Here is a 12,959-nt window from a genome sequence, read left to right on the forward strand (position 1 = left end):
TCCCAAAGGCACCTGGTGGGCCACTGCGAGTAGCAGAGTGCTGGACTAGATGGACTCTGGTCTGATCCAGCAAGGCTCGTTCTTATGTTCTTACCCACACGAGCTTGTTATGTGGCACGAGCCCCCATCTTCTAACCTACCAATTATCAATTTTATAATATTTAGATCAGGAATGATGGGTTTCTACTGAGTCGGTGGTGGGACTGAAGGCTGTGCGTGACGTTAGCGTGTTGCGTTCTCTGTTTCTCATTCTCTGCAGTCTCCCCCTTGAATCCTATGCAACCCACATTCAGTCCCGCTCCGGCACAAACTCACCCAGCCGGCCCAGTTCCAGCTCTGCCTCCCAAGCTTCCTGCTTCTTCCCAGCCGAGTCTGGTCTCCACGGTGACTACAGGCTCCGGAATGTTGGTCCAGCCGAACGTGCAGACTCCTCCACAGCCTGGTGCCTCGGCCATGGTACGCGCAGGCCCCAACAGTCCAGCCTTTCCGGCAGGCCTTTCCACCCTAGCACAGCCATGCTTTTGTTTTGACAGTGATTCCACCATATTAAAAAAAATGTGGGGTGGGGGTACTGAGTAACTACAATCCTAAACTGTCAGCTCCATTCTAATTTACGCAGTATTTATATGACCCCCTTCTTAAAGCAAAAACTAGCCTTCCCTTGACATATGCAGTAACTTATTTATTAAACGATCTATCCCCGGTAACAAACCTCAGGGCTGCTACCTTTCTAGCAGAAGTAATAAATGAAAGACGATATCAAAAACCTGATTCCATCTAGCCCCGTAAGTTTTCAAATACACAGGTCCATGTGTGATTTTAGCACTGCGATAAACGTGAGTCGTTCTCATAATCTAATCTGATCTTAATGGCTTGATTTTAAAATATTTTGTTGTATATTTGAGGATCTGTATTTACAATGTTTTATTATTATTCGGATATTGGATTTCCTTATCGTGTTTGTGTATATGATTATGTTACATGATTTATTTATTCTGTGCCTAATAAAGGTCTACTGTACTGAGTAACTACAACCAATCCACTTATACACCCTAAGGGCAATCACACTTATCCCAAGACAGTGATACATTTTAAGTGTTTATAATGAAAATTCTTATGTATGCATACATACAACAGTACCACTTGAATCTCTAACCCAAATAATGCTTTTCAGCTTACAGTGCACGCTCACGTATAGCTACAATATATGCAACACAAATATTAGTACCACGCAAATAGTCAATCATCATTCCACAATCATATTTGGTTTTGGGTCAAAATTGTGGAATGTGGAATGATTGTGGAATGATGATTTGACTATTTGCAGGTTACTAATGCAGTAAAACCTCGGTTTTCGTTGTCGTCAGTTTTCGCCGGTTTCAGTTTTCGCCAATGCTTTCACTGAAAATTTAGTCTTGGATTTTGTCGGCGCGCTAATTTTGCAACAACAAATGGCGACCCATGCAGTTCCGTTGCTTCCCAGTGTTTGCCTCGGTTTTCGTCGGTTTCCGTTTTCACCGAGGTTTCCCGCACGGATTATCGATGAACACCGAGGTTCCACTGTATTTGTATTGCATACATTGTAGCTACGTGTGAGCGTGTATTGTAAACTGAAAAGCATTATTTGGGTTAGAGATTCAAGTGGTACTGTTGTATATATGTAAACATAAGAATGTTCGTTATAAAAACTTAAAACGTATCGCTGTCTTAGGACAAGTATGTTAGCCCTTAGGGCAGTGGTGGCGAACCTTTAGCACTCCAGATGTTATGAACTACAATTCCCATCAGCCCCTGCCAGCATGGCCAATTGGCCGTGCTGGCAGGGGCTGATGGGAATTGTAGTCCATAACATCTGGAGTGCCAAAGGTTCGCCACCACGGCCTTAGGGTGTAAAAGTGGATTTGTTTTGACGGTGGCAGAGCTGCTTGTAACTGTCCTCCGACTTTACCCTTCTAGCCCAGCGGTGTTGCTGCCGGCAACATGAACGTTAACCAACCGGCTGCGGCACAAATCGGTGCAACTCAGCAGTCGATCACGAATAAGGTGCTGGCTTGGAGCGGCGTGCTGGAGTGGCAAGAGGTGAGATCGGAATTGCAGGGGGGGTCAGATGAGCTGAGAACCGAAACCTCCCTGCCTCGGCATGTTTTGACTGTCTGCCTGTTTCTCTTTAGAAGCCCAAACCAACTTCGGTGGATTCCAACACCAAACTTACTCGTTCCCTTCCTTGTCAGGTGTACGTCAACCAAGGGGAGAACTTGTAAGTTTCTGGGGTTCCCTTTCTCCTGTCAATCTGTGTTACAGAATAGAAGGGAGGGTGGCTATTGGGGGGGGGGGGATGGGGGGCTGCCGAGGAGATTTGACTCCAGACTGGAACTAACAATAAAACGTCACATCTGGTGGCAGGAAACATTGTGAAAGACCTGTGTGGAAAAGGCCTACGTCTCTCCAAGATGGCCTTCAGTATATTTTTTAGCAGACCGTTAATAACTGTAAAAACAAGCCTAGGTTCAATACAGTTGTGGCCTCTGTGTGGAGTGAGCTGCTTATTCCCATGAGCCAGTGTGATGTAGTGGTTAAGAACAGGTGCACTCTAATCTGGAGAACCAGGTTTGATTCCCCGCTCTGCCACTTGAGCTGTGGAGGCTTATCTGGGGAACCAGATTAGCTTGTGTACTCCGACACATGCCAGCTGGGTGACCTTGGGCTAGTCACAGTTCTTCGGAGCTCTCTCAGCCCCACCCACCTCAAAGGGTGTTTGTTATGGGGTGAGTGGGTGGAGGAGTCTTTGAGTCCCTTTACAGGAGAGAAAGGGGGGATATAAATCCAAACTCTTCTTCCTCCTCCTCCTCTCTTCTTCTTCTTCTTCTTTCCCCCCTTCCAGGAAGGCCGAGCAGTGGCCGCAGAAGCTGATCATGCAGCTCATCCCCCAGCAACTCCTGGTAAGAGGAAGCACTCATGATTCCCCTGGCTTGACTCTGGGCTGTAGCTACTGAAATCCAGGGCTGTCCGGTGTTGAGTGGGTTGGGTCTGAGCCATGGGAAACCTGCCTTTGGTTCCCCGTTTGGACCTTTGCCCAAAGCTTTGTCCCAGTTGCTTCCACTGTAAAGATTGGGAGGAGGCAGTGTAATAAACTCTCCTGCGCAACATGTTGATTTTTTAAGAAGGTGCTCATCACGGTAGGGGTGGGGCTGCTTGCTGTGTCCTGAAAGGCAGAAGGAACAGGTTGGGTGTCATATGCCTGCTGCTGATTTTCATAGAATCACAGAGTTGGAAGAGACCCCAAGGGCCATCAAGTCCAACTCCATGCCATGTAGGAACACATAATAAAAGCATTCTTGACAGAGGGCCATCCAGCCTCTCTTTAAAAACCTCCAAAGAAGGAGACTCCACCACACTCCCAGGTAGGGCATTCCACTGTCGAACAGCCCTTTCTGTCGGGAAGTTCTTCCTGATGTTTAGGTGGAACTTCTTTTCTTTCACCTTGAACCCATGACTCCTGGTCCTAGTCTCTGGAGCAGCAGAAAACAAGCTTGCTCCCTCACCCCCATGACATCCCTTCAAATACCGAAACATGGCTATCATGTCACCGCTTAACCTTCTCTTCACCAAACATTCCCAGCTCCCTATGCCTCCCTTCCTAGGACATGGATTGCAGACCTTTTATTATTTTGGTTGCCCTCCTCTGTACCCGTTGCATCTGGTCAATGAAGCCCCGGCTCCCGTCCGCTTAACCGCTGGGTGTCTTGGTTCCCTTGCAGACCACTTTGGGCCACCTGTTCCGCAATTCGCGCATGGTGCAGTTCCATTTCACCAACAAGGACGTGGAATCGTTGAAGGGGCTCTACCGCATCATGGGCAATGGATTTGTAAGGCGCTGCAGAGCAGGAGGGTGGGGGGTGTGGGCAGGCGGGGTGGGGGGAGCTCCGTTCCTTTAGAGAAGTCAGAATTTCTCCCACCTGCCTGAGGCACGAGCAGGCTGCCAACCTCTAGGTCACAGGTGTCAAACTCACGGCCCTTCAGATGTTATGGACTACAGTTCCCATCATCCCCCTGCCAGCATCATGCTGGCGGGGATTATGGGAACTGTAGTCCATAACATCTGGAGGGCCGCAAGTTTGACACCTATGCTCTAGGTCCGCGGTGGCGAACCTTTGGCACTCCAGAGGTTGTGGACTACAATTCCCATCAGCCCCTGCCAGCATGGTCAATTGGCTATGCTGGCAGGGGCTGATGGGAATTGTAGTCCATAACATCTGGAGTGCCAAAGGTTTGCCGCCATGGCTCTAGGTAATGATTGAGATCTCCTGCTGTTAACAACTGATCTCCAGGCCGCTGAGATCAGTACACTTGGAGAAAATGACCACTTTGAAAAGTGGTCTCTATGACATCATACTTCACTGAAGTCCTTCCCCTCCCCAGACCCCGCCCCTTTCAGGCTCCACCTCCAAACTCTCCCGGTATTTCCCAACCTGGAGCTGGCAACCCTAGGTTCAAAGATTGAGTCTTCCCATTGGTTGGAGGCTTAATTATGAAACGGGGTTTCTTGCCCATTGCCTTGGATCCTTGTAGTCACAGCTGGTGAATCCTGACCATGAGCAAAGAACCTCTGCTCACTCTTTTTTAAGTGGAGTCAATCATGTGGGCAGCTTTCATCTTTTACACTGGGCTCCATAGTGCTTTTGGGGAAATAAGAAGATTCTTAAAGCAGCAGTGGCATAGTGGTTAAGAGCAGGGGCACTGTAATCTGGAAGAACCGGGTTTGATTCCCCGCTCTGCCACTTGAGCTGTGGAGGCTTATCTGGGGAATTCAGATTAGCCTGTGCACTCCCAATTAGCAACTAGGTGACCTTGAGCTAGTCACAGTTCTTTGGAGCTCTCTCAGCCCCACCAACCTCAGGGTGTTGGGGGGGGGGGGTTGGAAGGGAAAGGAGATTGTCAGCCCCTTTAAGTCTCCTTACAGGAGAGAAAGGGGAGATATAAATCCAGCTCTTGTTCTTCTTTGACTAATGCTTGCCAGCGTGGTGGAGTAGTTAAGAGCCGTTGGATTCTAATCTGGGTTTGATTCCACATCCCTCCACCTGAGTGACTGAGGCTTATCTGGTGAACCAGATGTGTTTCCGCACTCCTTCATTCCTGCTGGGTGACCTTGGGCTAGTCACAGTTCTCTCTGAACTTTCTCAGCCCTACCCACCTCACAAGGTGTCTGTTGGGGGAGAGGAAGGGAAAGGAGCTTGTAAGCCACCTTGAGGCTCCTTACAGGAGAGAAAGGTGGGGTATAAATCCAAACTCTTCTTCCTCGTCGTCTTTTTCCGGAGCAGGCGGGCTGCGTTCATTTCCCTCACACGACGCCCTGTGAGGTGCGGGTGCTGATGCTGCTGTATTCTTCCAAGAAGAAAATCTTTATGGGCCTCATTCCCTATGACCAGAGCGGCTTTGTCAATGGCATTCGACAGGTCATCACCAACCACAAGCAGGTTCAACAACAAAAGGTACCTATTTCCTTTCCCCCAGCCCAGAGAGTGGTTAAGAGCAGGTGCACTCTAATCTGGAGAACCGGGTTTGAGTCCCCGCTCTGCCACTTGAGCTGTGGAGGCTTATCTAGTGAACCAGATAAGCTTGTGCACTCCAACACATGCCAGCTGGGTGACCTTGGGCTAGTCACAGTTCTTTAGAACTCTCTCAGCCTCACCCACCTCACAGGGTGTTTGTTTGGTGGGGAAGGGAAAGGAGTTTGTAAGCCCCTTTGGGTTTCCTTACAGGAGAGAAAGGGAGGGATATAAATCCAACTCTTCTTCTTCTCCTTTCCCCTCAAAAGTACCCTGGGGCTTTGTTTAATGGGCTCTTGGCTTTCCCATGTTCTACTGCATAATAAGCAAGAACAATCTGTGATATGAAACTTTCTTGGTAAAGTTTCTCTTACTGAGTGGCCTTAGGCGAGATACTTTCTTATCTGCAGTATGAGGCCCATAATATTGCAATATTATTGGCCTCATGCTGCATGTAAGAGACTAGAGTTAAGAAAAAAAGTAACTTGCCTAAGGCCACTCATCAAGTTGGCCTCATATTGCAGCTGCTGCAGATAAGTTGTGATGATATGCTGGAACATGAAGGGCTTTAAATATTAAGAGACAGATGCTGTGTCCCCAATTTTGGGGAGGTAACTTTTGGGGACAAAAGGTAGGGAGAAATTTGGGGTTTTGGGCCACCCCAGTCATGACGGCTTCTGGAGAAATGCTATTTTATACTGCACCCTGTAAAATCCCAGAGTTTAGATTTCTCCCCCGCCCTGGTGGCACCAAAATATAGGAATGAAATCAAACATTCAAAGAGCTGTCCATGGTCCTTTAGGCACTAAGGTCTCTTTGATTGTATAGGTGAGATTGTATATCATATATCTGTTTCTATAAAGATCCTTTGTCTGGAGTGCCTTTCTGTGTACGAATGTTACAATCTGGGGAGCAATAGATGATCACGCTCCATACTTGGAGGACAGTAATGGACTGACGGTTAAGGACCGCGCTTTGCTAATGACTGATAATAACAGTATGTTCCTTCATACCTTATGGCAGGTACCATGGCAAGCTGCAAATCTCCCTTTACTTCTAGCAGCATGTGCATAACTTTCTCATGAGCAAACCTGGGGCTAGCACGAAAATGACTTCTGGATCCAGTTAGAAACAGTTTACAGTTTCTGAACATGTCATTTCTGATCTTCTAGTAATAGGGAGAACTTCAGTGGTCTTGATTGGATCTCCTTTGTCTGAACTGGATCTTTTCAGCATCTGGTTCAGGTTTTTGTGCGTTTCTTCTTGTTTGATTGTGACACAGCATCATTTTGGCCCCTTCCGCACATGCAGAATAATGCACTTTCAGTGCACTTTGCAGCTGGACTTTACTGTGCGGAATAGCAAAACCCACTTTCAAACGATTGTGAAAGTGGATTGAAAGTGCATTATTCTCCATGTGTGGAAGGAGCCTTTGTTTGCAAGTTTATATTTGTTTACAAGTTAATGTTTTGATAGCCTTCTCCATAGACCCCTTAGGGCAGGGGAAGCGTGGCTGTATTTTATTGAAATGATGCTAGCTAGTTCACAGATGGTCACTTCTGGTCTGACACAATCTCACCCCCCCCCCTCAGTTTCCTTTATTTATTTCTCCCATTTCTTTCTCTTCACAGCAAATGGGGGGGTCTCAACCTATGGGGTCCACACCTGGCACACAGAACTTCCTGCCAAAACAGCCGGGGGCCATGCCGGTGGCACAGGGGGTCCAGCAGCAGGTAAGAAGGCATATCACATAGGTCCATGGTGGCGAACCTTTGGCACTCCAGATGTTATGGACTACAATTCCCATCAGCCCCTTCCATCAGCCCCTTCGCCACCACTGACATAGGTTGTCTATAGCTAATTTGGTGAAAGCAGCTGGATAAGGGAAGGCTGTCGGTCTGAGTGTTGGACCGCATTGCCTCTGCTCAGCAGTTACCCCTCCTCTCCTCCTCTTGCAGATGAGTGGGCAGCAGGTGAGCCCCGGGATGCCTCAGGTGGGAATCATGGACGAACGGCAACAAGGCATGGTGAGTCATGGGCCGGTTTGCCAGATCCTCGGGGATGAAATCCCTGGAATTGCTGACAGATCACTTGTCTGTCAAAGTCGGCGTTATCTGCTCTGACTCGAAGAAGAGGAGCTTGGATTTATTCCCCACCTTTCTCTCCTGTAAGGAGACTCGAGGTGGCTGACAAGCTCCTTTCTCTTCCTCTCCCCACAACAGACACCTGGTGAGGTAGGTAGGGCTGAGAGAGGTCTGAGAGAACTGTGACTAGCCCAAGGTCACCCAGCAGGAATGTGGGAGTGCGGAAACACATCTGGTTCACCAGATAAGCCTCTGCCACTCAGGTGGAGGAGTGGGGAATCAAACCTGGGTCTCCGGATTAGAATCCACCAGCTCTTAAATACTGCACCACATTAGCATTCTTGCAGCAGCTCTCTCAAAGTCTCAGGCAGAGGTCTTCTCTGTCACCTGTTAATTGATCATTCTGTCTGAAGCTGCCAAGTTTTGAAGCTGGGACCTTCAGTATACCAAGCAGGTATTTTTACCACTGAACCACAGCCCCTCCCTTCCTGCATCAGCCCCGTAGACTTGAGTCCTACATAGATCCAGGTTATGGGATCTATCTGAGCACCAATCTAGCAGTTCAATCTTGCCACTGCTGTCATACTCATGCTGAAATCTGCTTGACTCCAGCATTGTCACAGGGACTCCCGTCTTTCTGCGCTCACCTTTATTGTCAGCCACAGGCGAAGAGTTTTCCAGGGTTTGTTTTGCTTGCTTGCACCTACAAATTCGTTTTCCTAGAGCACAGGTGTCAAACTCGCAGCCCTCCAGATGTTATGGACTACAGTTCCCACCATCCCCTGCCAGCATCATGCTGGCAGGGGATTATGGGAACTGTAGTCCATAACATCTGGAGGGCCGCGAGTTTGACACCTGTGTCCTAGAAAGTCACCATGGTGCAGTGGTTTAAGAGCAGCGGACTCTAATCTGGAGAACTGGTTTTGATGCCCCACTCCACATGATTGGCAGACTCTAATTGGTTGAACTGGGTTAGTTTCCTCTCTCTTCCACATGCAGCCTGCCGGGTGACCTTGGGCTAGTCACAGCTCTCTCAAAACTCTCTCAGCTTCACCTACCTCACAAGGTGTCTATTGTGGGGAGGGGAAGGTGATAAGCCACGCTGAGGCGCCTTAAAGGTTGAGAAATGCGGGGCATAAAAATCAACTCTTCTTTTCTTCTTCCCTCCTCCCACACTTTCTGTAGTGGCCCCTCTTTTTCTAAACCCCTGCCCCCACCTGGAACTTCATAGAAGACCCCTTTGTAAGTTCAAGTCAAGTATTTATTGTTTGAGCCATTGGCTATAACAATACAGAGACACATGCAGTTAAAACATTTAAATTAAAACAATAACTTAGTTTTACATTAAAATATAATTTTTTTGTATTCACAATTTCTGAATTAAAATGCCCCATCAAATACTTTCCACGTCAGGTGTTTTTGCAGCTTCTTCAGCTAGTCTAAGTTGACCGCCAGTACTTTGGAACATCAAACAGCGCTTTAAATACTTTGCTCGTAATTTCCTAGCCGCCAGGGCAAAGAGAGCCATCTTGTAAGAAACATAGGAATCAATATCAGATAGTAAGAAAATCAGTTTCTCATCATCGGACAAAAAAGCTGTCCTAGGTAGTATTGACTCCAAAAACCTTTTCCTTATTTCTGAATATAAAGGACAGGAGAGTATATAATGAAAGAGATCCTCAGGCTCTTGTTTTCCACAGATACAAAAGCACTGAGAAAATGTATCTAAGCACTGCTGAAGGCATTGATTGAAATCTAATAGAAGTATAGGCTATTCTTAGGTTTCTTGTTAGTGTAGTGGTCAGATATGTAGCTCTAATATGATCTCTTTTAAATAGTTTATACCACGGAGCAGTTTTTGTCTGGACTATTAATTGTCTGTTTGTTCTGGCATCTTCTCTGTAATTGGCTTGATTTAAAAGCCTGGTGGCAAGTTATACCTCTACGCCTGACTGCTCTGGGGGAAAGTGGCAGTTTCTTACCTAATGCATAGCAAACTGTACAGCGGCTCTTTATGACTTCACGGGTCAGCCTCTACATGTGGCCTGGTCGTGCTGTCCTTGTTGAAGAGTAGACCCTTGGCCAGCGGAAGGCCTGTTACTAAGAGTAAGAAAAATGCACCACAAAGATAGGCAAAACACCACAGGAAGCAGTGCAGTTCAGTGGTGGGATCCAGAAATTTTAGTAACAGGTTCCCATGGTGGTGGGATTCAAACAGTGGCGTAGCACCAATGGGGCTGGGCGGGACACGATGGGGGCATGGCTGGGAATTCTGGGGGTGGGGTATTAATAATTTCTCTGTTACTGTAAAAAACTCTTACTGTAAAAAAAAGTTCCTAATTTCCAGCTGGTATCTTTCTGTCCATAATTTAAACTCATTCTAGCAAGTCCTATCGTCTACTGCCAACAGAAACAACTACTTCTCCTCTAATTGACTGCCTGTCAAATACTTAATACTTTCAAATACTTAATTTTGTTTCTCGAAATCAAAAGAAGGATACTTTCCTTAAACAAGGAACTTTACCATATTTCTAAAACATTTTTTAAAACAGCGCAACAGGGAGAATTATCCCGTTTTCTACCTTCGCTAACCAGCCACATAGGAAACAACAGGACTTTATGATTTTTGGACCTAATGGAATTTCGAATGGAAAAGCAGACCCAATTAGTAACCCCCTCTCGGCACACACAAATAATTAGTAACCCACTCTCGGGAACTGATGAGAACCTGCTGGATCCCACCTCTGGTACAGTTATATACAAAACTATTTACAGATTCACAGTACAGACTGACAGCATGCTTCGCTCAAACTCCTCAAACCCTGTCAACACTGCTATCACATCTGTTCAGTCTTATATACAGGTATTGTCCAATTGGCTTAAAGGTCAGGTAGTCCAGCCAGAACCGGTTGACTCTGGCTCTGTCCGGGACTTCACCTCTTGCACCTGCCAGATGTGCTGTCGTTTAGATCTTTTTCATCTACCTTGCTCACAATATGCTCAGCGATGTTTTACGTACTCTGACAGCCGGAGGGCAAAGCAGGCCTTGAACACAAGAAACCTCGAGCGTTCGTAACATCTCTGTGATTTCTTTTTCTTGACCCAGATGCCGATTAGAATGCAACAGCCCCAGCCAGCTGCTCCTCCCGTCAGTCAGCCCCAACAAACACAAGGTCCTCCCCAGCCTGGACAGCAGGCGACCCAAGGAGGGGCGATGCTTCGGCCCCAGAACCCCGGAGCCAACCCGCAGCTCCGCAGCCTCCTCCTGAGCCAGCAGCCAGTAAGCATCTTTGAAGCATACCTGGAACTCGAGAGCCAGCGTGGTGTAGTGGTTAAGAGCAGCAGACTCTGATCTGGGAAACTGGGTTTGATTCCCCACTCCTCCGCAAGAGGCCTGCTGGGTGATCTCCCAGCCCGTGCGGAGGCAGGCAATGGCAAACACACCTCTGCAAGTTTCTCGCCTCGAAAAACCCTGTGGGGTTGCCGTAAGCCAGCTGTGACTTGACCACACCCACAAGCATCATCACCAGCGTGGTGTAGTGGTTGACAGCAGGTAGATTATAATCTGGAGCACTAGGTTTGATTACCACTGCTCCACCTGAGTGGCAGAGGCTTTTCTGGTGAACCAGCTGAGCTTCTGCGCTCCTACGTTCCTGCTGGGTGATCTTGGGCAAGTCACAGTTCGCTCAGGACTCTCTCAGCCCCACCTACCTCACAAGGTGTCTGAAGGAAAAGGAGTTTGTAGGCCACTTTGAGTCTCCTTGTTCGAGAGAAAGGTGCGGTATAAATCCAAACTCCTCCTCCTACATATATCTGCAACTGAAACAGGGAGGACTGCTTCATTGGAAAGGTGGGATCATTTCCATAGCCTTTCCTACAATCACTGGAAAAACTGATCCAGGTGCCACCTCTTCCTCTTCTGAGAATGAATGAGCTTGCACAGTGAATCCCAGTGTGTCTCATTTTCTGCCCCTTTCTTTCCTATGTACGTAGCCCCAAGCTGGAGTTCCTCAGTCGCAGGGGCCCCTCCATCATCTCCAGCAAGGTTCTCCAGGAATGCTGCCGCATCAGCCCATGGGACAGGCGCTGGGGCATCAGCCTCCTGGTCAGCAGCAGCTCCAGCTCCAAGGACAACCCCTCATGCACCAAGTCCCTGGACAGCAGTGGCCTGGGCAGATGGCACCCCGGGCACCGTTGCAAGGTACGATGGTGACTTCACATATTCATAGAATCGGAAGAGTTGGAAGAGACCCCCAAGGGCCATCCAGTCCAACCCACTGCCATGCAGGAACATATAATCAAAGCACTCCTGACAGAGGGCCATCCAGCCTCTCTTTAAAAACCTCCAAAGAAGGAGGCTCCCCCACACTCCGAGGTAGTGCATTCCACTGTCGAACAGCCCTTACTGTCAGGAAGTTCTTCCTGATGTTTAGGTGGACTCTCTTTCCTTTTACCTTGAATCCATGACTCCTGGGCTCATTCCGCACATGCAGAATAATGCACTTTCAAACTGCTTTCAGTGCTCTTTGAAGCTGTGCGGAATGGCACAATCCACTTTCAAACAGTTGTGAAAGTGGTTTGAAAACGCATTATTTTGCATGTGTGGAAGGGGCTCTGGTCCTAGTCTCTGGAGCAGCAGAAAACAAGCTTGCTCCCTCACCAACATGACATCCCTTCAAATATCTAAACATGGCTATCATGTCACCTCTTAACCTTCTCTTCACCAAACTAAACATACCCAGCTCCCTAAGTCTCTCCTCGTAGGGCATGGATTCCAGACCTTTTACCATTTTGGTTGCCCTCCTCTGGACCCGTTCCAGCTCGTCAATATCCTTCTTGAATTGCGGTGCCCAGAACTCATCCAAAAACCGTTCATTCTTCCCCTATCCCAGAGGTAGCTGGCTGAAAGAAACTGGGGAGGGATCTCAATGTAGAAAAGCTTTCCTGTCCCTGAGGTAGTCCCCCCACGTGCTCTTTCAAACTGCTGTATCCCCTTCCCCCTTTTCTGCTCCCTCCCCAGGCCAGATGCTGATGAATGCCGGCCCCCGGGGTCCTGTATCCCAGCAAGGGTTGCAGCAGGTTCCGGCCCCGAGTGTCATGGAGGACGACATTCTCATGGACCTCATCTGACCATTGATGCTCTTGCTCCAGCATCTCCCAGAGCTGAAACAGCTTCTGTTCTCAGGAGAGTATGTCCCAGCCGTTTCTCATGTGTAATATTTTTTTCCTGTTTGCTAACAAATATTATTAATCTCGCTCTTTATTTCTTGGTCTTTCTTCAGAGAGGTTCCCAACCGCATTAATCATGCAGTGCAGTGGCTTAGTGGTT

At 47.9% G+C, this 12,959-nt stretch overlaps 1 protein-coding gene across 8 annotated transcripts in view; it reads left to right on the top strand.

Moving 5' to 3' along the window:
* MED25 (mediator complex subunit 25) overlaps window positions 1–12,893 on the top strand; it is a 22,435-nt gene extending 9,542 nt beyond the window's left edge. For 5 of the 8 annotated variants that reach the window (XM_048517734.1, XM_048517738.1, XM_048517740.1 and 2 more), the window contains exons 10-20: window positions 260–456; window positions 1,957–2,079; window positions 2,172–2,257; window positions 2,882–2,939; window positions 3,759–3,866; window positions 5,316–5,489; window positions 7,178–7,279; window positions 7,505–7,573; window positions 10,737–10,910; window positions 11,624–11,831; window positions 12,651–12,893. In XM_048517734.1, the coding sequence (XP_048373691.1) occupies window positions 260–456; window positions 1,957–2,079; window positions 2,172–2,257; window positions 2,882–2,939; window positions 3,759–3,866; window positions 5,316–5,489; window positions 7,178–7,279; window positions 7,505–7,573; window positions 10,737–10,910; window positions 11,624–11,831; window positions 12,651–12,760 (1,409 nt within the window). In that variant the 3' untranslated portion in view covers window positions 12,761–12,893. The remainder of the gene's footprint in view (window positions 1–259; window positions 457–1,956; window positions 2,080–2,171; window positions 2,258–2,881; window positions 2,940–3,758; window positions 3,867–5,315; window positions 5,490–7,177; window positions 7,280–7,504; window positions 7,574–10,736; window positions 10,911–11,623; window positions 11,832–12,650) is intronic. The other 3 variants (XM_048517737.1, XM_048517736.1, XM_048517739.1) reach the window with 3 other exon arrangements.
* The last annotated feature ends 66 nt before the right edge of the window (window positions 12,894–12,959 follow it).

The sequence above is a fragment of the Sphaerodactylus townsendi genome, linkage group LG15 (genome assembly GCF_021028975.2).
Source record: "Sphaerodactylus townsendi isolate TG3544 linkage group LG15, MPM_Stown_v2.3, whole genome shotgun sequence".
Lineage (NCBI taxonomy): Eukaryota > Metazoa > Chordata > Lepidosauria > Squamata > Sphaerodactylidae > Sphaerodactylus > Sphaerodactylus townsendi.